Source organism: Xenia sp. Carnegie-2017, unplaced genomic scaffold (genome assembly GCF_021976095.1).
Source record: "Xenia sp. Carnegie-2017 unplaced genomic scaffold, XeniaSp_v1 HiC_scaffold_23, whole genome shotgun sequence".
Taxonomy (NCBI): Eukaryota; Metazoa; Cnidaria; class Anthozoa; order Malacalcyonacea; family Xeniidae; genus Xenia; species Xenia sp. Carnegie-2017.
Window position 1 is genome coordinate 4,434,261 of NW_025813486.1, and position 26,542 is coordinate 4,460,802.

Below are 26,542 nucleotides of genomic sequence, written 5' to 3' on the forward strand. Positions count from 1 at the left end.
TAAAAAATTTTGGTTTCCAATGTCCTTTAAGTATTTAAATACGTCTTAATGTGTTTCGTTGTGTCAATGAAATTATTCTCAGTAAACAAAAATTTTGTGTTTTAAAGTATTGCTTTTGAGATGTTTTCTTTAGAACTGTTGATTTTTCGCATTTATTTACTTAGTAATAAGGCCGTATTCTCTTGCTCAAAAAATTGCTTAGGAAACAATTTTTACATGTTTGTAAATGTAGATCGTCCAGGTTGGTATAGTCCTGAGAAGGACTGTTTTTGTTGTTGTTGACTGACGTTTCGACAACCTTAGTGGTAGTCATCTTCAGAGTCAAATGAGGAGTAAACGTCAGGTTAGCCGTATTTGTTATCTGGTTCTTACGTCATTGTATTGTGTGAACAGGAAATGTGTGGGTGTCGATTGTGTATTGTCTTTGTGAATTATTGTGAAGTGAAATGTTTTTAGTTGTGATGGGTGATTTAAGTGTAATGTTTTTAGTTGTAATGTGTGGTTGTCAATTGTGTATTGTCATTGTGAATTAGTGTGAAGTGTAATGTTTCTAGTTGATCGTTTGTATTGTGAACAAGTCGTTTGTAAGGTGCCGGTAATTGCTGTGATCTGTTCAGGGGGGTTTGTTCCAAGTTGGTATACCAACTTTCTAATGTAAGCCGTTGTCTATAGTCAGTACTGTAAGTTGTGCATTTTGCTGAGTCCAAGTCAATGTTGTGCTTTGTGATTCGGTGATGTTCGGCAATGTGATTAGTTTTGTTTTGTTTCTTATTAGCTCGTTTGTGTTCAGTAAGTCTTATGTTTAAGTTCTTGCCAGTTTCCCCGATATAGGAGGCGTGGCAGTCGGAGCAGTTTATTTTGTAAATTGCACCTTTTCGTTCGTTGGGTTGTTCTTTGTCTTTTATGTTCGTTAGTACTTGTCGTAACGTTGTGATTGGTTTATGTGCGACAAGTATGTTGTATGGTCGTAAGATACGCGAGATAGTCTCAGACGTACCTTTGATGTAAGGTATCGTTGCTGTTGTCACTGAGTTGTTCGTTTCGTTGGGTTTGTAAGTGTTGCGTTTGATAAAGTCAGAGTTATAGTTGTTTTTGTCAAAAACACGTTATAATATAGTTTACATGGGCAATCTAAATATGCAGATGTTTTCGTTCTTTTTATCGCGATGCAAAAGTTTGTTGGAAAAGGATATCATGAAATAAAAGTATTGCCGGAGAGCGGGAACCAAAACTGAACACAAGTCGTCCAGGGAATACGGTCTATTTTCAGCAAATTATGGAGAATTCAACCCAAAAAGCACGGCAAATCTCTATTGAGGGACCATTAATTTAAAAAATTTTCAGGAAGAGCACTCCCCCAGAGAAGTTTGTATCTGGCAACGGCACTGCATATGACGTGGCAAATATATCATGATTACTGCGCATTTACGTGAACTTTAAAAGAATAGGTACGTGCGTACATTTAAGAAACCTCGACATGAACTCAATTCAAAACTTCAATTGATATATAGTTATTAAAACATTTTGTGAAAAATGACACGTCGTTCACTCAACTCAAATCAAACGCTTATCTACTTCTGCTTGACAAACCTATACAAGTTGTGACTAGCATTGCTAGGTTTGAACACTTCCAGTAATCATAAATGGAATTATTTATGAAAGCCTTTGGTGCATCGTAATTTTTAAGAAAGGCTGTATTTTTTTGAAGCGATTAAAACGAGGCACGATAGCTGCAAAGAAGTTTTTAACCTTTTATAAGACTTGAATTCTTCCCATCACCCAATACGCATGTCCTGTTTTCTGCAGGAACCTATTCAAGTATTTGATTATTACTTTACTTTGAAGTCGAGAAACGAGGAGTGCAAATTGTTTTCCAGAGTGTAAACTATCAAGATGCTCGTAGAAGTTATGACTTGAACATTTTATACGATCATCCGACAAGCCTACTTTTTCAAGATGATCCCATTCACAGGCTAAACCATCTGCTGCCTAAATTGAAACTGATTTTGGACTACGGAATATGCATAGTTTTAATTTTTCTCTCAGTAACACAACTAATGGGTATATTTAGTAACTCAAGAAATATATATCTTACACCAAAATTTATCTAGTTTTATGTACCACACGTCTAAATATGATTATACACAACTTCGTAATCAAGTTATATCCTTAAACTATGTAAATTTGTACACATTTCAGCGTAAGGTGGTAAAGATTTAACTCTGTAAATCATTTATCAATCCACGTCATCTATCAAAAAAAGCTGATTTTAAACAATATAAACTTAAATGAGCGTAAAATCCTTATTCTTTTTTAGATTTAGACATAGAAGTGATGTTAGCCGAAAAAATATAATCCCAATTTTTTTCCAAACCATCTCAAACACATCAAGAAAAATGCCCCACTCTTTTTAAACGAGTTTATACTTTTAAAAATCAAACAAAATTAAAGAAGGAAAACTAAGCATTTGTTGTTCAATAAATAAATAACAAACGAAAGTGATTGCATTGGTCTTTCGAACTTTTTGGAAGAAAGTCTGAATCTAATCTCATACTTCGAACTTTAATTTCAAAAGCATTTTTCATGAAATATAGCTTCCTCTTGAAAAGTATTTTTGTATGAGATATCATTTCCAGTAGCTGTAAACTCAGTCGACGATCATTTTTATAAACAATAATCCAATTTGAAGAAACATTTATCAAATAAATATAAACTAAACTGTTTAGTCAACAATCATCTTAATAAAGAGGGTATCATCTTTGATATACTGGCGATTATTTAAACTTTCCAATGGCATGAAAAGTGGTGATCCGGAAGCGATATTCATATCAGACCTTGGTCGTTGAAATGAGGAACTTTGAGGATCTGAATGAAAAGCATCAATCATGTGATCACCATTTCCTTGATCCATTAACATCATTGTGATCTTCTTTTGGAAAGGCCATGATTGTAGAGCATCGTAATCACCTAGGAATAATAAAAACTATTAAAACAAATAATACACAAATAAAAACTAATAAAACGACTTGTCTTCGTAAATAAAGTTCAGATAGCATTTTCGAACACCAACGTTACTAGACACAAAAGTTTCCGAAGTTTTGGATAAATTATAGTTTAGATAGCAGGCAGGGATGACGCAATTGCACAAACAAATTTCCAAAAAGTTATTAAACCGTTTTATCGGTATTAATAAGTAATGTCACTTGCTTATACAATTCAAATCTTGAGTTTAAAAAACGATAATTTTTTGAGTGATATTTTGTATTTTTTTTATAAGTTAAAGAATACGTAAAGGCCAATGTCAATTTTAACTCACGAATTAATTAAATGAAGATATGATCTTCGCACTTTGCTGGACAATTTAAGCAATTGTCTCATGAACCTGAATAATTTCAAACACCGCACTGCATAAAACATTCTTTCATATGGCATTCCTTTCACGAATAAATGTTAAAAGTTTAGAAGATTAAGAATTTTATCAAGATAATCGTCTTTTATGATCAAGGAGTTTAACACTAGAAACACTGATATTCTACCAGAATGAACATGACAAAAGTGTACTGGGCAGATTTTCAGTTAAGATATATGAGGTTGTTTGGTTCATTGATATGTTTGAGAAGTTTCTCGTCGTCGATAAAAAAGATGCAAAGAGTAGTTCAAAGTAAAGGACTTAAGACATTGAACATTTGACGCAAGTTACAATCAAGGACCACAAGCATCTTACTATTGACAACTGTTCCCTCAAATGCATGTGTTTTGCAGAGATTAATGTAGAGTTTATATGAAATGCAGGATTTTTCATGGAAAAGTTACGTTATTTTTAAGCCTTTACTGGTTTAGCTGGATTCTATCGCCAGTTTGGTTTGAGATCATTTCGTGAATGTTGTCATATAACAATGATGAAAGAGAAAGCATTTAAAAAGTAACAAACTGTTTTATCAGTCAGATTCATGATGCTCGCAAATCGTATAATTCAAAGTGATTATATTCGATATGTAATTAAACATGATTACCTGATAAGTTACTTACTTCTGTGGCGAGCTTTGTAATTTACATCTAAAAACCACAATATTACTCATAAAACCTTTCCTTAATGGGGCTTTTGCGCCAAAACATAACATCAACTAAAATCCATCTGTCAAACAGATATGTTACGTAATATTACGTAAAGCTATGTCAATACCATCCCCCACCACCAAGTTTGTGTTCTTTTAAATGTTTGAAAGGTAATTTTTAATTTTCCTCGTAACCCTCTGATGGTAATAGTACCATGATCTTAGTGAAGGGCCTTTCGTATGTTGACGAATTCATTTTGATTTTGACATTGCGAATTCTGCCATCTTTTCCTGGAAAAACGTTCACTATCCGTCCAATGGACCTATTTTCCACGCACAGCATTTATTTCTAGCACAATAACTACATCGTCTACCCGAACGTTCTTTTCTCCATAGTCCATTTTTTTCTAGGTATCAGTGACGGAAAGACATCCCTTGACGAACGTTTCCAGAAACTATCTATAATCGTCTGGACAAATCCAACTCTATGTTGAGGGTTTTTAGTTTCCAAGAACGGACCCTGTGGTATTCATGAGGATGATCCACCGAGAAGGATGTCATTTGGACGCAAATACGCTCCGTCAACGGGATCACTTGGGAGTCTTCCAATTAAATTTGTGGACTCCAACAAACACGTGTAGAACTCGAACGCGGTTAATACTTGTTCACCGATTGCTATCTTCAGCGCTCTCTTTGCACTTTTGACTAACGACTCCCCTCAGCTGCTGTGATGAGGTGCTGTTGGTGTGGTGAATTTCAAGGTCATACCCTTCTCTGAACCAAATTCTTCTAATTTTAACTGATCTCGCCCTTCAATCATTGCCTTTAATTCCCGTTCAGCATCGTCGAGTTGAGAACCATTATCACTCATCATAAGACTGGGTTGCCCACGAATGGAGAAAAATTGTCGCAACGTTTGTAAACATTCCATTGTAGAACAGTCAAGTGCCATTTCTAAGTGGACTGCTCGGGTGTTTAAGCAAGTGAAGATAACTCCGTAAATCTTTGACTTCTTGTTTCTACTAATCTTGACGTGATAAGGACCAAAATAGTCACACGACGTGTGGTAAAATGGTGGTGAATGTGTCTTTAGACGTGTAACAGGAAGTTCGACCATGTATTGCTCTTCGGTTTTTGCTTGTCTTTTACGACATACAACACAGCGGTACTTAACAGTCTTCGCCAGGTCATGACCTCTTACGATCCAATATTTTTCTCTAATTTTCGCAACGGTTGATACAACTCTATCATGACCCGCTTCATCATAACAACGAGTGATCAACAGTAATGTGCCATTGTTTCGAGGCAACAGTACAGGATGTCTCCTATCGTATGAGATAACAGCTTCACCTACCCTTCCACCAACTCTTATAATACCCTTTTGGTCAGTGAATGGACTTAACACTTTGAATTCTTTCTTCTCTACACGACAGCAAAGCGATTTTTGAGCTAGTTTTATTAGATAAACTTCAGCTTCCTCTAAATTTTTAACAAATCCACAGCAATGATTCTCTGTTTCATCTTGCTCGTCAATGTCCAGATTTTTATTTTTTAAACTTTCTTGTACCTTATGGATGAATGTCAGAACGTAACCGGTAACACGAATGAGCTTTTTCCAACTAGAAAATTTGTCGTACTGGATTATGTCTTCATACTGTGAGACGTGGGATATCGTACAAGCTTTTCGACGTTCTAATTTATCGGTTTTAGAATACAATTGTGAAGATGTCGACGTTTCGTCTCTTAACCAATCTTCATCCGATACCTTGAGAAAATTAGGACCATGTTTCCATCTACCAACCAATTGTTGGGGGATATACCTCTTGAAACATCATCTGCGACATTCTGCAAACCAGCTACATGTCTCCATTGGGTGGGATTCGATTTTCTTTGGATTTCAGCAATTCGCACTGACAAAAAGGGTTTGAACTCTCTAGCATTACTTCTGATCCTGGAGAGGAGAATCTGAATATCAGAAACGAAGACTGTTTGTTTGAACTGTAATCTGGTTTCTTCTGATATGGACTGAAATAACCGTGTGGCCAACACTGCTGCTTGCAATTCCAATCTCGGTATTGACATCGATTTCAGTGGTGCAACTCTGGATTTTTCACGGAAGAACTGATTCCAAAACGTTTGATGTTCCATGGGTAGATCTTTGCCCAATCAATACCTTCCAACCAAAGCTTCTGCGTCCCTATTTTTGTTTGAATGAGAAACGTTGCAGCAATATCAAGCGGATCAAATATTCGAGCGATTTGGCTCAAAACAGCTCTTTTGGTTAGTCTTATCTTCTCAGGTGGTCGAACTTTAAAACTTACCGTATCATTATGGGGATTCCATATAGTTCCAAGCAACTTTTCTTGAACAGGACCCTCCAAACATTTTGTTTCAGACTTGTCGAATTCCTCGAGGACAGTGTTTTCTGCATTTAATTTCTTGTTCGACAATCATCCTTTAACTTGAAATCCACCGGTTTCCAGTACCTTATCCACTTCTTTTAGTAATCTTTCGGCTTGTTCCATAGAATGAACTGACTCACAGATGTCATCCATGTATGTATTATCCGTGTTGACTTTCGATGCTTCAGGGTGATCTTTTCAAACTTCTTTGGCAGTTTTTCGAAGTGCTGTCAATGCCAAAGCTGGAGCTGGCTTGTCGCCAAATGTCACCACTGTTTCTACATATACGTCAGGCTAACGATCAACTTCCATGTCTCTCCAGAGATAACGATGAACATGTTGGTCTTGTTCTGCTATAAGTATCCTATGATACATTTTGGTAACATCGGCAATTATCGCGACTTCATTTTCTCTGAAACGCAACAGGACCCCAAATAGAGTATTCAGAAGATCCGGACATTTCATCCAGTAATCGCTTAATCGTGTTGAATACGATTCTAACTGGCGTAGATTTCTTCTCACTTTTTACGACTTCATGGTGTGAAATGTAGTGCACAGGTCCTTTGTGTGACTGCAACTCTTCATTTAGTCAAGTTCCGCGAAAAATTAATTTCCTTCATTTCTTGCATTTGTCGATTATAGGCTATTGCATCATTAGGAATTTACGCTAAACGACGCTCAGTAGCCTCCAGCTTGATCTTTGCTTATTTCTTGTTGTCCGGTTGTTCAGACGGATCCTTAATCCAAGGATATGGAGTAAGCCACTGTTTACCAACTTTTCGACACGAGTCTTCAATGATCTTTGCTTCGCATTCATCCATAGAGCTCCTTTTGACTACTTTACATGAACATCGTTTTCCTTCTATACCCATTGCCTCAGTCGTCCAAAAGTCTGTCATGTCGATAGGCAATGCACTCTTGACATGAAAGACTTGGCTGACTTCGGTTCCCACTCTTATACACACTCCAAAAACAACCCATCCCAACCCAGTATGCAGCTTTTGGTATTCTATTCCTACCAAAAGATCGATAGGCCCATTTTTTCTTCTGATCTTTCCTCTATCAAGACCAAACCTGAGTTCATACTTTCTAGCTTGACATTTGCCATGTCATTATAGATGTATGGTACACCAACGGAAGTTATCATGTGAGTAGAATGATTTTCGAAAGACTTAACGGGAAACCTGTATGCTTTTGTTGCAATTTCTTCTTCCTCTCCACCAACTTTCGCCATTGTTATTGTCACAGCTTTCCCTTTCAGAGCAATTTCTTTTGCAAGTGACCGACAGATGAGACTTATTTGAGATCCACTATCAAGTAAAAAATTTCCTTGTTCTTTTCTATTGCCAGAGACGATTATTTCTGCAATAATTGATGGTAACAATGTTTCCCCATTTGTTGTGACAGATTATACCTGAGGAGTGTATTGGTTGGTGTGTAAAAATGGGTGATGAAAGAACTTGCATTGACTTCCAATTACCATTTCACTGCATTAGCGCCTGCGCGAGCAAGTGTAGGCATTATGACTTCTACCAGCTGGTTTTAAACAGACGAAAAAACATTTCTTGAGCTAGACTGAAGCGTTCTTTTGGATTCATCTGCAGAAATCTTTCACACTGATCGATCCAATGTTCAAAAGTCTCACACAGCAAGCATTAGTGACTAGAGCTATTATTTTCTTGAATATGGTTTACTTTTACTTCGTATAAGGACTTAATACTACGTCCTGCCGGAAAGAGATCAAAATGCTTGCAGCGATGGTTGAACCAAAATTGTTGGCGTATGCGTCTGACGTTGCTTGCAAAACGTATGTAGTCGTTAGCAAGTTGTTCGCTCTGTCGTCCAAATAATCGTAATAAAGTAAATGGTTTGAACCCGGAAGTGTCGTTACATGTTTGTAAATGTAGATCGTCCAGGTTGGTATAGTCCTGAGAAGGACTGTTTTTGTTGTTGTTGACTGACGTTTCGACAACCTTAATGGTATTCATTTTCAGAGTCAAATGAGGAGTAAACGTCCGGTTAGCCGTATTTGTACTGGAAGTAAGTCTAGGTGAGGCAGAGCTCCAGTAGCTCCATAATGTCTTCTGTCGGTAATGGCAGTACGTCCGTGGTGTTTGTAATGAGCGTTTTTGCACAAGTGAGTGCCAGATTAAGTGGCATACTGGTGAACAGTGATTTCACATCAAAAAACACTAGTAAATAGTTGTCCTGTATTTGTATAGTGCTCAGTTTTTTAATGAAAGTTTTAGTAGATTGTAGCTTGTGTTTTGATTTGCTTGTAAGTGGTTGCGGTATGTCAGTCAAGGACTTTGAGAGTTCGTAAGTAGGCGAACCACAGAATGATACAATTGGTCGCATGGGTATTTGTGGTTTGTGAAGTTGTAGTAGTCCGTATAATCTGGGTGGTCGTGGTACTGAACATCTGAGTCGATAGTAAATACGTTCAGTTATAATGTTAGATTTTCTCATAGACAAGATCTTGCTGTAAAGTTTGCGTACTAGTGATGGTGTTGGGTCTTGTTTGAATTGTTCATACGTTTGTCTGTCGTTAACAAGGTTGCCCAATTTGTCGAAGAAATCATTCCTGTCCATGACCACAGTCACACGTCCTTTGACTGCTGGTAAAATGACGATGTTGTTGTCGTGCTTTAGTCGTTTGAGTGCTTGTTGTTCGTCCTTAGTCAAGTTTTTATCACGTATAGAGGACGATTAAAAAGCGGAGGCTACCCTGCTTCTGATCTCGTCTATAGTTGTCTCTAACAAGTCTCTTTGATACGCTAGGACAGCTGCGACACTTGAGACTATCGTCTCAGTCGGGATTCGTCTAGGTGTTATGCAATGTTTTAGTCCGTAAGATAGTAGTCGTGTTTCAGTTTCGCCTAATGAGCGGGAACAAATATTCCTCACCCAGTTATCGTCATGTTTATGTCTTGTACGTGTTTTAGTGCGTTTTAAACGTTCAACTTTTGTTGTTGTTTGATTTGGTGTTGTGTTTCTGTCTTGTTTGCTCGTTTCTCTGCAATAGTTTGTATCGTAGAAAGTAAAGTATCACTTACTGTTGTTGGTATGAGTTCCTTCAGTTTGTCTTTGTTCTTGTTGCTTGATGTAATAGTTGATTCGTCTGTGACAGTCGCTAATCCGTGCTCTTATCAATCGTCTGCTGGTAGATTTGACAATCTGAATAGCCTCTTGTGTGTTCAACGGGGACTTAATTCTAAGTCCTGCCGGAACAAGACCAAAATCCTTGCAGCGGTGGTTGAACAAGAGTTGTTGGCGTATGCGTCTGCCGTTGCTTGCAAAACGTACGTAGTCGTTAGCAAGTTGTTCGCTCTGTCGTCTAAATGATCGTAATAAAGTAAATGGTTTGAACCCGGAAGTGTCGTTACATATTTGTAAATGTAGATCGTTCAGGTTGGTACAGTCCTGAGAAGGACAGTTTTTGTTGTTGTTGACTGACGTTTCGATAACCTTAGTGGTATTCATTTTCAGAGTCAAATGAGGAGTAAACGTCCGGTTAGCCGTATTTGTACTGGAAGTAAGTGGAGGTGAGGCAGAGCTCCAGTAGCTCCATAATGTCTTCTGTCGGTAATGGTAGTACGTCCGTGGTGTTTGTAATGAGTTTTTTTTTACAATTGCCAGATTAAGTGCCATACTGGTGAACAGTGATTTCACATCAAAAAACACTAGTATATAGTTGTCCTGTATTTGTATAGTGCTCAGTTTTTTAATGAAAGTTTCAGTAGATTGTAGCTTGTGTTTTGATTTGCTTGTAAGTGGTTGCGGTATGTCAGTCAAGGACTTTGAGAGTTCGTAAGTAGGCGAACCACAGAATGATACAATTGGTCGCATGGGTATTTGTGGTTTGTGAAGTTTTGGTAGTCCGTATAGTCTGGGTGGTCGTGATACTGAACATCTGAGTCGATAGTAAATACGTTCAGATATAATGTTAGATTTTCTCATAGAGAAGATCTTGCTGTTAAGTTTGCGTACTAGTGATGGTGTTGGGTCTCCTTTGAGTTGTTCGTACGTTTGTCTGTCATTAACAAGGTTGCCCAATTTGTCGAAGAAATCATTCCTGTCCATGACCACAGTCACACCTCCTTTGACTGCTGGTAAAATGACGATGTTGTTGTCGTGTTTTAGTCGTTTGAGTGCTTGTTGTTCGTCCTTAGTAAAGTTTTTGTCACGTATAGAGGACGATTAAAAAGCGGAGGTTACCCTGCTTCTGATCTCGTCTATAGTTGTCTCTAACAAGTCTCTTTGATACGCTAGGACAGCCTCGACACTTGATACTATCGTCTCAGTCGGGATTTGTCTAGGTGTTATGCAATGTTTTAGTCCGTAAGATAGTAGTCGTGTTTCAGTTTCGTCTAATGAGCGGGAACAAATATTCCTCACCCAGTTATCGTCATGTTTATGTCTTGTACGTGTTTTAGTGCGTTTTAAACGTTCAACTTTTTGTTGTTGTTTGATTTGGTGTTGTGTTTCTGTCTTGTTTGCTCGTTTCTCTGCAATAGTTTGTATCATAGAAAGTAAAGTATCACTTACTGTCGTTGGTATGAGTTCCTTCAGTTTGTTCAGTCTTTGTTCTTGTTGCTTGATGTAATAGTTGATTCGTCTGTGACAGTCGTTAATCCGTGCTCGTATCAGTCGTCTGCTGGTGGATTTGACAATCTGAATAGCCTCTTGTGTGATCAACGGGGACTTAATTCTAAGTCCTGCCGGAATGAGACAAAAATCCTTGCAGCGGTGGTTGAACAAGAGTTGTTGGCGTATGCGTCTGACGTTGCTTGCAAAACGTACGTAGTCGTTAGCAAGTTGTTCGCTCTGTCGTCCAAATGATCGTAATAAAGTAAATGGTTTGAACCCGGAAGTGTCGTTACATGTTTGTAAATGTAGATCGTCCAGGTTGGTATGGTCCTGAGAAGGACTGTTTTTGTTGTTGTTGACTGACGTTTCGACAACCTTAGTGGTATTCATTTTCAGAGTCAAATGAGGAGTAAACGTCCGGTTAGCCGTATTTGTACTGGAAGTAAGTCTAGGTGAGGCAAAGCTCCAGTAGCGCCATAATGTTTTCTGTCGGTAATGGTAGTACGTCCGTGGTGTTTGTAATGAGCGTTTTTGCACAAGTGAGTGCCAGATTAAGTGGCATACTGGTGAACAGCGATTTCACATCAAAAAACACTAGTAAATAGTTGTCCTGTATTTGTATAGTGCTCAGTTTTTTAATGAAAGTTTTAGTAGATTGTAGCTTGTGTTTTGATTTGCTTGTAAGTGGTTGCGGTATGTGGTGTTTGTAAAGAGGTTTTTTCTACAAGTAAGTGCCAGATTAAAGTGGTTATATCACGAATTTTAGCCCCCCTTTTTTATTAGCTAAATTGAAAGACCTTATTTCAGTGATTTTAAATCTGCAATTATAATTGAAATTGGATTGGTGAAAGTGATTTTACGGAGGTTCAAAGTCACGATTTTCAGCATTTTTTTGCGAACTTTTTGATCGGTATGCTAATGAGTTGTGACGTAGATAGTTGAACACATATATCAACATGGCGTATTCTACTAGTAATCTTAATAAGAAACGCGGAGGAAAACGCTGTGTTGCTGGCGGACCTAATCAAATTAGTTGCGCCAATGATTCAAAACAGAAGGAATGTCGATGCATCTGTTTCCTAATAAAGAAACAGAGCCGCAAAGACATAGAAAATGGTAAATTTTGTGCGTAAACATAGACCGGGTTTTGAGGCTTCCTCTACCTCGTGTCTGTGTTCTGCGCATTTTGAAGATTCTTGTTTTGACCTTAATTTGAGCGTGCAAGTCAAGCTCAAAAGAAGGTTGAATAAAGATGCTATCCCAACCATTGACGTGGCTGGGATTCCTGAACCATTACAGGACGAAATAACCGATCGAAAGCGCAGACAAGTAAGTTTACGCTTGTTTATGTTAATTTTTCTTTTGTCATATGTAAATTCGATATATGTTTTGTAGATTATTCGACATACTCTCCATAAGCCATCGCTGAAGGAAACATGTTCTCTCGATGAGGAAGTACCATCTACTAGTGATGGAGCTGAGCATATTTTAGGATGTAATGATCTGCATTTTTTCCTTAGTGGAACAGCAAAGACAGCAGTTACAAGACCTAACAGATGATGCAGATCAAATATTAAATAGCTCTGGGAATAAAAGTACTCGCAAATGTACTAAATGCAAAGCTCCAATGAAAGGACATCCTCGAGGTCAATGCTTCACTGAAAAAGAATAAATTGAAGTTGGTAGATGATAGGGCAGTGGTCAGACATTGCTTGGAGCCTGTCTGGAATGGAGAAGTAAGGCACCTCCTTCCCACCACCAGCCTGAGGGTTCACCTTAGGCAAGTGATAGTACCCTCTAGCCTCCCTATCTGGGCACTGATATACACACCTTTCCTGATGATTACAGTATTAATATAACATTGAATGGTATGTATACTTGTCAGATTGAAGATGACTATCTCACTCAATTGTGCAACTAATTAATTTTCATGAATAATTTTTTTTATTGTAGTTTAATGCTCAACATGCCCTTTGTGGATGCAGTGCACTCAAGTGTGAAGACCTTATAAGATAAGTTCATGTGGCTTGCTATTTTCCATTTTTACATTTATGCTATGATTTAATTGCATATAATTTTTCTTTTTTTTTCCCAGACTGACATTGAAGAAAAGATTTTCTTTACCGTATAGTGCATCCATATATCTCCTATTTGGTTTTCATCTAGGCATATTCCTGACCATTCTAAACTCAGCAAAGAAGGCCAACAGTCTCTACAGTGCACAAGTTAAAAGACCTTTCCATCATCGCCCCTCTGATGGTATGTAACCTTTTGTGTTACCACTTGGATATGCTTTCCGAATAAAGTGGTAAACACAAGCAGGTAAAGGCCGAGTATTCTCCCATCCCATAGACCCACAAAACCATCGCATCAACCATCTGTATGCCACAGCTCTCAAGTACCTGAAGTAAATAAAAAGGTTGGACTAATTATTGTTGATGAAACAATGTTGATGATAACATTCTTTCTCATACAATTTACAATCTTACATATTTAATGATTGTGATGCTTGGCGGCGATAAGCACGTCCATTCCTATCTCTCAATAGTGGCCCGACGTTTTCAAGGACAGCCTCATGAACTAAAGGCCCAAATTTGGCATGCTGTGTTATGCATGATATTTTCTCAATGCTGCCATCGAATGTCATTTTCTGCAAAGCTGGTCCTATTTCCTTACAGCATCTGTACTCTAATGCGCCTTCTAACAAATCGGTATGACAGCATTGACAATTACACCTGAAACGTGGGAGCATTGTGGTTTATAAAGTAACTTTATGTATATTACAAACAGGAGAAAACAACAACTTACCATTCACTGAGTGGAATTACGCCATCACTTCGTTGTTCTAAGGTCGCAGGAGAATTCCATCGGGATCATCTGGAGTATGCACTTCATCACCATCTCCTGCGAGCGGTTCATCGTCATATGCGAAGTCGTTTAAATGCTCGACATAACCCACGGATTCCGAGCTCGAATCAGATACGCATTCAGACATCGAATTCGAATTATCTGAGCACTGATTTGAAGCCATACTTTCCGGACAACTTGTTTTTTAATATTTTATTGAAAATACTGTCATTATTTGTTTTTAACACAAGAAAAACGACAACAAAATCACCTTCTATAATATAATATTATATTGACGGAAACAGACGTTTTCAACTAACTACGTCACAAGTATCAATATGGCGTCGTAAAAAATTCGGAGGCAAAATTAAGGAACTTATATTTATCTGTTTAAGTCCAGCGACATGTCATAGTTCTTCAAATAATCCAAATTTTCACTTAAGCTAATAAAAAAGGGGGGCTAAAATTCGTGATATAACCCCTTTAAGTGGCATACTGGTGAACAGTGATTTCACATCAAAAAACACTAGTATATACAGTACCGACCTCTAGTAACATGACATGACTCGCGAGTATCGAGTGGCGAGTGGGCGAGTGACTCGCGAGTCAATTGCGAGTGACTCGCGAGTGACGAGTGGCGAGTGGGCGAGTGACTCGCGAGTCAATTGCGAGTCATTCTCGAGTGTGTGAAGTTTGCGAGTGAATAAGTGACTCGCTGTTTGCGAGTGAATAAAATAACTCGCAAAAATTTCCGACAACGACTCTTCATTTGAAGCAATATCTCGGTACCTAATGACGTTAAAATCTTTTGAATTTTTTTACAAAAGCATTTTAATAACTTCACATTTCTCATGGCACCAACGTTATACGTAAAGCGGTAGAGACCATAGAGAAATTACTGAGAAAATCAAAGTAACTCTCAAAGATTTTCTTCTAACAGTCTTAGATTGTTGACATATATTATCTTAAGATAGAATACATTCAAAAACGAATATTGTTTGAGGTCAAATATTTAAGGAGTGTAGCTATGAGATGAGTGTGCGTATAATCTTTTAAATTTGGTTCCGAAAGAACTTCATTGACTTCACGTTTTTGATGTGTTACACAGACGATATTGATAAAGGCCATAGACATTTAATAGCAATCAATGAAATAAAACCACGTGTATAGTTAATGGCTAGATGATAGCTTTTGCGATTCACTTACCAGTAGAAATGTTTAAAAATGAGATTAGTTTCTGAAACAATTTTATTGACTTCACAGCACTATACACATTTAATTAATAGCAAGCAACGATAAGCTTCAAAATTTAATAAATATGGCTAATTTATGACTGTACCAAATTTCAGAACCAAATTTAAAAGATTATACGCACACTAATCTCATAGCAACATTCCTTAAATATTTGACCTCAAACAATATTCGTTTTTGAATGTATTCTATCTTAAGATAATATATGTCAACAATCTAAGACTGTTAGAAGAAAATCTGTGAGAGTTACTTTGATTTTCTCACTAATTTCTCTATGGTCTCTACCGCTTTACGTATAACGTTGGTGCCATGAGAAATGTGAAGTTATTAAAATGCTTTTGTAAAAAATTCAAAAGATTTTAACGTCATTAGGTACCGAGATATTGCTTCAAATGAATAGTCGTTGTCGAAAATTTTTGCGAGTTATTTTATTCACTCGCAAACAGCGAGTCACTTATTCACTCGCAAACTTCTCACACTCGAGAGTGACTCGCAATTGACTCGCGAGTCACTCGCCCACTCGCCACTCGTCACTCGCGAGTCACTCGCAATTGACTCGCGAGTCACTCGCCCACTCGCCACTCGATACTCTCGAGTCATGTCATGTTACTCGAGGTCGGTGCTGTAGTTGTCCTGTATTTGTATAGTGCACAGTTTTTTAATGAAAGTCTCAGTAGATTGTAGCTTGTGTTTTGATTTGCATGTAAGTGGTTGCGGTATGTCCGTCAAGTACTTTGAGAGTTCGTAAGTAGGCGAACCACAGAATGACACAATTGGTCGAATGGGCATTTGTGGTTTGTGAAGTTTTGGTAGTCCGTATAGTCTGGGTGGTTGTGGTACTGAACATCTGAGTCGATAGTAAATACGTTCAGATATAATGTTAGATTTTCTCATAGAGAAGATCTTGCCGTTAAGTTTGCGTACTAGTGATGATGTTGGGTCTCGTTTGAATCGTTCGTACTTGTTTGAATAGTTCGATGGCCTGAGTTGGCATCTTGTTCAATCTTAGATTATTACATAGATATTGTAAAAAACTAAATGGTTTGAACCCGGAGTATCGTTACATGTTTGTAAATGTAGATCGTCCAGGTTGGTATAGTCTTGAGAAAGACTGTTTTGTTCTTGTTGACTGACGTTTCGACAACCTTAGCGGTAGTCATCTTCAGAGTCATTTGACGAGAAAATATTGAAATGTAACCCGCAACACAAGGCCCCCGATAAATTTAAGGCGGTAGAAATTAAAAATACTGAAATGCTTTTACCTTTCATGACAACAAAAAACAAAGATAAATGAGTTCCCTTTCCAAAACCATCACCATTCATATAGATCTTAGCACACATCTTGTAACCATATTGCGAACTGTAGAATGGTGCACTGTACAAGGCTGTTTTTATACCATTAATGGCGTCCTGTCTTTTTCTATTGTAGTTATCTATTTTCCACAGTAACGTACCATTGTAGCTGTGTATGGCTTGATTCGACCCCAGTGCACGCGAGCCACGTTGCGCTTCAAGGTCGGTAATCTTCACCGTGTTTCTCGCGAGTGATTCATCAATTTGATCTAAGCGCTCACGATATCGTAGTAAAGTTGAGGAATTTTCTCTCACTTGTCGTTCGAGAGTTGGAATTTTATCACGCATCGAAGAAACTTCTAATGACGAGTTGGCATTATTACTATCATTATCACCACGAGCCTCGAGATTCTCAATTCTCCTTTCCAGACCTGTAAGTTTACCCACTAACATAACAAATTTCTCTGAAAGATTCGCACGAACAGCAGTAACTTGATCAGCCATGTTTTGAACAGCAGTAGTAAACTCTGGACGTGGTACATAGTTACTTAACTGTGTAACAAATGCCATAACATATCGTAACAGGAGGCTCACATGATCAATTAAATTGTCATTCATATGTTGACGGATCTCCCTTCGTTTTATCGTCTGTGGAAAGAAAGACAAAGATAATACCAACATATTCCTGACAAAAAATTACAAATTAGCCACAATAAATCGTTGTTTCAAAACAAATATAATTAAATATAAATATTTAAACATAATTAAATCTAATAAAATTATAACAACCAATAATAAAATGATTAAATCAAGTATGCTAACTTGTAATTCAACAGTACAAATATAGAATCATGTCAAAGGTTTTTGATGAAAATTTTGTTTAGAAACAGTTTCAAATTTGAATATTTCATTGATAACATGAGATAATAAATCACTTTATATTCTCTTACTTTATCATAGTTACATCCAATAGCTTGAAATTCACATTTAGTCGGCACTTCATCACAGGTTGTACTTTGATGTTGTTCAATATCTTTCCTTGGTATCTTTTTCTTACAATATTTACAAACCACAGGATAATATTCACACACATTTTCTTCGTGATCCTGCATGTTAAATAAAGTAAACAAAAACTTAGAAAGTAAAATCCGGTATAATGTCTTGAAATATAGAAAGATGGTTGGTAACAAATGATAGACAAAAATATAATGACGTTTAAAGTCATACAATTTTATAAATATTGAAACAGGAGGAAAGCGCTCATTTATTTTACTCCTGTATTTTTGTACAAAAAGTCCAACAATATGACCCAACGGGTATAAACACATCGTGATGAACACAGATTAGCACTTTTGGCTATATCTCCATTCTGTTTTCCTTTAATCCGCCTGAGAATATTCTGCATACCTTAAGTGAAGCATACGGGACATCTTTACCACAATATTCACATTTTACATTTCGATATTCACATTCATTCTTCAAATGTTCGCCAAGGAGAGAGCGAGGTAACTGAATGTTACACTGCTTATGTACGCAGCTGATGAGCGCATGCTCACAAACTTGATAATGACCCTGACAAAAAAGAAACTTAATAAGTAAAAATACCAAACTTTTTTAATAAATTTATCAACTCAACTCACTTCCAATTCTTCGTAGGAGCCAAACCATTTGCATTGTTCAGAAGGACAATGTAAACGAATACTTTTCAACTCACGTTTCGTAAAAGCATCAGGGAAAACCTGTATATAAGTTTCATAAAAGTACAAAGATTGGTGTAATAATTGCATATTGGTAGATGAAGATGTTGAGAAAGGAAGCTCTTTGTACAGGAGTTTCTTAATAAGCAATTGATACAGCTGTATGGAAGTTTCCTTTTAAAACTTTAGAATATTTTCACTTACATCATTTCGGCTCAATTTTTCTTGATCTTCAGGACATTTTGGATCAGGATCTCTACAGATTAAAAGAACATGAAAACAAGTAAAAAAAAAAACGTTAAATGTAAAACAGAGATCATGTTTAGAAACCTAACAGACAATATTCGTTGTATGATGAACTTAAAATTAGAATATTAAAATCTTTTTGGGAGGTTCTAATCATCATGTTTAAATGAAGTATAGCACGCAAAAATGAGCGCTGCTGACATCATCGATGTCAGAGTTTCGGGATACGTCGTGTATAGATGAAATGTAAGATACCACATAGAGATGAAAAATCACGACGCCTAGATAAGAGAAACTACATAGGGGCATGTAAATCCACATCAGCTCATAATGTGGTTGTAACACACGATACAACATTGGATGAGATACAACATTGCAAATAATCCATTTAATCGAAAACTTTAAACCACCTTTTCAGTTGACAGTTTTGATAGAAAATTATCTTACCCAAGTATAATGTTAATACAAGATAGACAAAACAAATGTCCACAGATTGTCTGCATTGGATTGACAAGGAGGAGATGACAGCGAGTACAAATATACTTCGCGTTGATTTTTTCTCGATCTTCATCACGTATTTTGATTCCAGGCATCTTGGATGAAGTTAAATCGTCTTACACTGCAGAAAAGAGAGTACTCCATGTTATTGTTTGCTACTATATGTATAATAAAATAGAGACTTTGTCGTACTTTTCTATTAGCAGACGTTGACACTTGTGGAGTAGTCTGCCGAAATGCATTGTGTGGTTTAGTTTCATAACAGTTTTTTTTAAAACTATTGGGTTAGTGTTCTGTGCTTAAAACAGTTCTTTTAAGAACTATTAACTTATTACTTTTGCCGTTCACCATGGTATTTACGATCTTTAAAACGATTTACTATCAGTGTCCAATTGCATTTAACACGCAATGCCATTTTAGAGCGCAAGCAATTTTTAAGATGTGTCATTCTAGAGATTCAACACAGAAAATTGACATTGCACAACCAAACTTGCAGGCTGGCTTCGCCACTGCATGCACGACGCATCGAGCAGATGTGAAAGCGTCGACATTCGCTCTCGATTGATCTGCCTGTCAAGTTTTCTCAAAAATGTCCTCCAATTGCACAAGCCAGTGCAAATATGAGACATATCTTTTATTACTGAAGTGTAACTGTCTTCGTAATACTTTATTTTAGAGTCGGATAAAGTAAACCGGATGTTCAGCTCCTCAAAAGTCGAGTATTACAATTAGCATGTCAATATTCAGAGTTAAATTTGCGAGCAAGTTAGTGCACCTCACGTTACAGTAAGTATTAGCCAAAATTTAACAAAATTTTATAAGGTCAAAAATCACACGACAATTCGATACACAACTGATTTGTCAGCATATAAGCAATTATATAATTTACAAAGCAGGACAACATTCGCGGGAAGACTTCTCGTGTGACTTCCTAGGTAATTTATGTAATTAATGTAGTACCTTTCGGACTTCTATCAGTCACTTTGCTTGACGTTGCCGTGTATCGTATGTAGTACCTTTCGGACTTCTATCATTCACTTTGCTTGACGTTGCCGTGTATCGTATGTAGTACCTTTCGGACTTCTATCATTCACTTTGCTTGACGTTGCCGTGTATCGTATGTAGTACCTTTCGGACTTCTATCATTCACTTTGCTTGACGTTGACGTATATCGTATGTAGTACCTTTAGACTTCTATCATTCACTTTGCTTGACGTTGCCGTGTATCGTATGTAGTACCTTTCGGACTTCTATCATTCACTTTGCTTGACGTTGCCGTGTATCGTATGTAGTACCTTTCGGACTTCTATCATTCACTTTGCTTGACGTTGACGTATATCGTATGTAGTACCTTTTGGACTTCTATCATTCACTTTGCTTGACGTTGCCGTGTATCGTATGTAGTACCTTTCGGACTTCTATCATTCACTTTCCTTGACGTTGACGTATATCGTATGTAGTACCTTTTAGACTTCTATCATTCACTTTGCTTCACGTTGCCTAGGAAGTCACAAAATAACTCATTCACTCTATTTAGCACTAATCATTTGGATGGTTAGGTGTTAAATGGTTTGACACAGGAGTGGTCTGTGTGCCAAATATCTGCATATATGTTTATTGAGTCGAGATTAGGATTCATGTTTATGATGTCCTAAGCTGACCCCACTATCAGATCTCAATTAACACCTTCATACCAATAAGGGGGAAGAACAATGGACATAAAGAGAAGAAAATAAAAAAACCAACTTAACCCTTTGGTGCATGCATTTGTTCGCTGCGAGCTTCATCGTGTTCGGTGATTGTTGCCCTGAAGCAACACCATGCAGCAAAGGGTTATTTCAAGAAAATTCGCTTGCAGCCTCATCAGTAGTAGACTGCAGCCCTCACAAGACAGCTGCCGTATGTATTTTGTCGCGCGTGTTGTGCGTTGCGGTGCATGTGTTGAGGTGCAAGACTTTGGTGCACGTACACAGCACGTACGCCAATGCAGCAAAGGGTTAAGTTTTAGCATTACGGTTTACTGTTACGTGCTCAAGGTAGGTATTGATTGTCAAGTCGATGCCTCATATGTCTGTCGCTAAAAAGCTGTTAACTTTGCAAGTTGCTTGTTCTCATTAAAGATTTAAAATGATCATGCATGTAAAATTGCGTGATCGCAGTATATTTCTTTCTCTTATAGAACTTGACTGGATAACTTTACAAACAAAACACTGGCAAGACATAACAAAAGCTAATTTTTCTAATATAATTCACAATGCTTTTGCCGTCTTGTTCCGCCATGTTGATTTTTCAATTAATGCAAACCCCAACTGTGTTATACAGCAATCTATAGTTTGAAGACCTACGCAAACATCAACAGCCGTAAAATTACTGATATAGAGAAGACATGGTGTGTATTTGTTATATTGCCATAGATTGGTCGAAGAATGGCCTATATTTTCGAAAAAGATCGGCCTTGGCGGTAGGTTATTTTATTTTAAAACTACACATCTTCCGAACGCTAAGAATACAAAAATATAATAAAAACAAACGCTATTCGTGAATCGTAAACATTTCGAGAGTTTTACATGGCAACTGTAAGACATGATCATTTTAAATCTTTAACGCTCTGAATTTTCGCGTTTTTCATACAAAAAATTCCATGAAAACGATTTCTAAGAAATAAGCTCTTGCTCAGTCACAGTATTATCCCGTAAAGTATGTTTCACCTTGGAAGAAAGCGCCTACAATATATTATTGGCGAAAGAACCATGTCTTTTACTAGCAACCTACTCCTTCCTTTAGTAAGTTAGTATAATAATATAACATAAAAGTAATCGTTTGAATCGGTTGCGAAAAATCAAACTCAATGAAGATTCGTACGATGATGTAGATATAAACAATGTTCTTACCATCGAAGGTATCAAAACTATACAATTTCTATGTGCGAAATATTCTTTATTTTTGTCTTATGACGTTTAAATTTTATCGAGCAGTAATGTTTGAAAACTACACAATCTAAATACTTCGCATGAACAATGAAAATACCATAGAGTCGATTGTTTACTAATATGCATTTTATAAACTTGAGACTGTTTAGTGTACGTTGTATTCAATATGTTTACAATACATAATAATAACACTGCCAATATTTTTGCTCATCTTCAAATACATTTTCCCCAGAAGTAACAGATTTCACGGGGGTAACATAAACCACTGTTATATCACTTATAGCAAAGAATAGAGATCACAAACTCTCGTCGGAGCATTGAAATTTTTGTCTCCAAGACGCTATGTTGAGAGGTCTCGTTCAACGTGGCATAATATCGACAATTATAGTGAAATATCGGTTTTTCGTATTTATTGTTCATACTATGGCGCTTTAACACTTAGAAATGCATAATGCCTTATGCGAGACTTTTTCTTTACTTTTTTTTGTGTTATATACTATTGATAACTTGGGTGTATAACTTTTTATGTACAATATATGTTAGACGTATTCATAATCGATTTTATTAACATCGAATAACTTAATAAAAGTCCCATGCTTCTTGTTCTTCGAAGTGCTTAGATGTTTGTTGAAAAATATTTGATGAACAATGCAATATTAACGCTGAGAATTGTATTTTTAACAACAATATAATAGTATTTATAAGTGAAATTTCCCAAAGGCTTTCTTTCAATATGGCGGCGATACCGGAAGTCAAACGACTTTTGAGACAAAAAACACGTATCTCAAATGGATTGGATAACGCTAAAATTGAAACCGAAAGTAAATTTTCCCGAATCAAAGTTGGGGACCCACTTTTCTATAGATTTGTATTACAGATTCACAGTTTTTGCAATATTTTGTCTTTTCCGTGTTTCTGATCGGACCAATTTTCTTATCCTAACTATAGAAATGCGCGGAAAAAATTTTGGACGGAAAGTTTGGGTTTCACAACGCTGTGAAACTTGGAATAAACAACTTCGATAATGCACAAGCTTATTCTAAATTTAAGGCGGATGATTCTTAACAGAAAATCGATTCCAAATACAGAGTTAATGATCAGGGTTTACAACATTGTTATATTGAAATAACCAAAAATTTTCGTCCAAAGTATTCTCCACATCCTTCACTAGTTGTGATCAAAAAAAGCGTCAAAGTCAAAATATTGCAAAAACTTTGATTCTGTAATACAAATCTATAGAAAAGTGGCTCCCAACTTCGATTCGCGCAGATTTACTTCCGGCTTCAATTTTTACTAGAAATTTTGAAAAATCATGTTGAGTGAGACCTCTGTGTGATTTCTATGATGGTTAGCTGATCCAGGGTAAGAAAAAATAAATTATGGGCGGTAATTTTAAATTTAAAATATCTCTAAAACAATGCCATTGGTTATGAAGTCGCTACTGGAAATTGAATCATTAGCAGAAAGAACTGAACAGCTTATAAGTTAAAGTGCAAGTAAAACGAAAATTGTGTTATTTTATATTTTCATTGTATTTTTATTTTCATTTTAACTGTAATAAATTCGAAATATCACTATATCTTATTTTGTGCTTTCTTTGATCGCAAATTATTAGTTAAAGATGGAAATTATTTTCGGAGTTTGTTTCGTGTTACTCTTAAAACTACAGTGGACGTTTTAAAACAGTTCATCTACACAACCAGGGACGTTATAATGCATAATTGTCGTTGCAAATTTATAAATATCCTTCCTTTTTGTGACAACTTTTGAAAGAAATACTAATGGAGTATTTTATATAATTAACACTTTACAACGAGTGAAGCTCAGTCCATTTGATGTAACTTATCAGCAAATATTCTTGATTATTCCATTTCTCATTATGCAATGTGAAGTCACTAGTTGTGTAGGCAAATCTCAGTCTGTTAAACACTCAATAACCTAACTGAATTTTAGTCGTATGTTTCCACTTGTTTGATATAATTTTATTTTACTCTGTTTTTCTAACATAATATTTTAATGCTATACTAACCTTTGAGAAAGTCTTTATCTGTTGCCAAACATTTAAACTTTAGACTTTCACTTCATTGGAATCTGCAAATGAAAAACAGTAACAGTAGCAATATTACCGTAGAGTCAGCATGGTACTTTCAAAATAAGTGGCTTCATAGAGTGCCTACTACCAGGGGAGCGCTTAGCTTCGAGTTGTTGTCTTTAGCATCGGTTGACTCTAAATCCACGCTTTATAAAACGATATTTTTTTGATTTGTTTGAAGTTGTAAAGTTGCCATAGTTGACACAAATGCACACATAAACAATTTCACCGTCAGCTACTTTGCATCGTAAAATATAATTCTTAGTTTAAATAGAAAGTCTCAAAGTAGTGGACAGTACTCCTTCTTCCATCTAACAATAAGCGTTACTAGCTCTACTAAATGCTTTCAATATTGCGCCTGGTATTTTCAAAAATAAATCTCAACTAAAAAGTAGCACAAAAAATAAACCTCCACCCTCTATCCTCCCATTTCAGTAAAATGAAAAAATCACGGGTCAATCCCGCGATGAAATCAACAAATGCTAATTAAGATTTATTTTTTGTTACAAGCATTTACTCGTTTAAAATTTACGACTAAATGATCACTTGATTCATATTGAAATTTCAGACAAAATTAACGTCATGTTCATAGTATTACCACAGAATAATGATTATACAGAAGGGTCACTCAAATGTACAACGTGTCCTCATGTCGGCCATTATTCCAGCAAGATGATTAGGATTTCTCACTGGTTTCCAACCGTTAAAATTACAATACTTAATAATGAATTCAAGTTTATTTTGAGTCAAGAAATGACTTCGGATCATTTTAAAGGCTTGGAAAAAGTCAAAAACCCTAATCATCTGGCTGGAATAATGGCGGCCACCATGCGCGGCACGACATGCGCGAGGACAAAAACGTCAAAGGTTCCGACACGAGTGACTCTTCTGTATATTCTTATTCTGTGCTATCATGTTTAAATTATTATGAAGCATGTGTCGCGTAATTTAGTATGCGCGAGCAATTTTACGTGAAAGTTTGTTTTAGACTAGCCTCTTTTTGGACATTCTCCGTTCCAATAATCCCATAGTTTAAAGGTAGTAGAAAACCCGGGGGGCTAAATAGAGAAAATACGTCCAGGTGGCTAAATACGGTAACTAAAACCTGTATGATGTTGCTCTGATCGTGAAAACACCGTACTTAGAGTTTACATAATCTAAAATTGGTGACTTTCAAAACAACAGATAAAAACATTAAAAAAGTTTTTCCTATATTTTTTGGTAACAAATTTGCTATGCATTAATTTTTTATGATCATTCTTGTCAGAGGGGTGTTAAAGCTTACCCCCGCCCCCCAGTCAGTTGACATCCCTACACTCATTTGGTTCACCCCTGATGTCAAGTTCAACTTTGCTAAATATTATTAAACATATAATGCTCATATTTTGGATACATTTTCATTAACATGTTTACCATAGAAATCAAATATATTTTAAACTCAATAATTCATTCATATGTAACATTAAAAAATCAACTGCTGTATTCTGCGACAATTACTGCTGTTCTTCAAATTGAGAGCAAAGAAGTCAGTTATACTTAATGGATCAACTATGAACGGTATTTGCCACTCTCAATCAAATTAACTGCAAATTTACTAGCAAATCAAAAATATTAAACATTGTCCATCCCATATTTAGATGTAAAACTGTAAATTACACATTTTTATTGTCAAGTATATAACCAATAGATATTTATGCAAAATTCTTATTATTTGATAATAAAAATCACAGTTGAGAGCAGAACATGAGAGTATATCAGAGCAAAATGTTTAACAAATCCTCAGCAACATGTCTTAAAATTAAAATCTAATTCTTCACTAAAAAAATTCACTCTAGCTCAGAGAGAAAACTAAGAAAAATCTCAATGGGAATTTAAAGGGAAATATAGCTCCACCTCAAACTAAATTATCATCAATTGCAATAAGTTTTGATAGTTAACATGCACTGGACTTCGATATCATTTAAAAAAAATGCCATGAAGTATAACATTAGTCATGTTACCTTACCAAAACGACTTATGTAATGTGTAAGTGTAAATAAGGCTATTTCAGTTGAAATTGGGATAATTGAATGTTTGATTTTATGTTTTTCCATTATTTTCTCATGTCATGATGGTTCATATTGACACAGCAAATTTCGTATGTCTGAGAAGTGAAAACCATAACCGCAAATGTTTTCGAATAAAATTATCCTAAGACCCATAACATATCACATTCTTTATAAGATTTTGATTACCGACAATGTTGGAAAACGGAAATAAGAACAGAAGTTAAGTCTAAATGTCCAAATGTGACGCAAGATTTAGAAGTAATATGGCCTCCAATATGTTTTGTTTGTAGCATGAGAAATACAACATGTAAAAGATTCGTTAGGTTAGTAGCAGTTCTCGCCTTAATTTGTCAAAACTCACTCTACCATCTCACTTATGAAAGTATCCCAACTGCGTGCAATTAAAGTTAGGATAAACACACACGACTTACACGAGGCTAATTGAGAACAAAGACATTTACTTACTTTCTATTCCCCAAGCAAAAACATGTCATATGTTTAATATAACGGGAATAAATAAATGAAAGACAAGAAGTCTATCCTGACGATATGATCCACGGAAAATGTTCAACTTTTCAACTGTAAATTTTTTA

General features: G+C 36.3%; 1 protein-coding gene across 2 annotated transcripts in view; it reads right to left on the bottom strand.

The window, feature by feature from the left end:
• LOC124448714 (TNF receptor-associated factor 3-like) overlaps positions 1-26,481 on the bottom strand; it is a 34,532-nt gene extending 8,051 nt beyond the window's left edge. Inside the window, exons 1-8 of one of the 2 annotated variants that reach the window (XM_046999664.1) lie at positions 26,415-26,481; positions 23,839-23,900; positions 19,840-20,379; positions 18,829-19,000; positions 18,340-18,391; positions 18,079-18,177; positions 17,846-18,010; positions 17,389-17,544 (exon numbers count right to left, since the gene is read on the bottom strand). In XM_046999664.1, coding sequence (XP_046855620.1) covers positions 17,389-17,544; positions 17,846-18,010; positions 18,079-18,177; positions 18,340-18,391; positions 18,829-18,974 — 618 coding nt within the window. In that variant the 5' untranslated portion in view covers positions 18,975-19,000; positions 19,840-20,379; positions 23,839-23,900; positions 26,415-26,481. Of the gene's footprint in view, positions 1-17,388; positions 17,545-17,845; positions 18,011-18,078; positions 18,178-18,339; positions 18,392-18,828; positions 19,001-19,839; positions 20,380-23,838; positions 23,901-26,414 lie in introns of those variants that run through there. The other variant, XM_046999665.1, reaches the window with a different exon arrangement.
• Between the last annotated feature and the right edge of the window lie 61 nt (positions 26,482-26,542).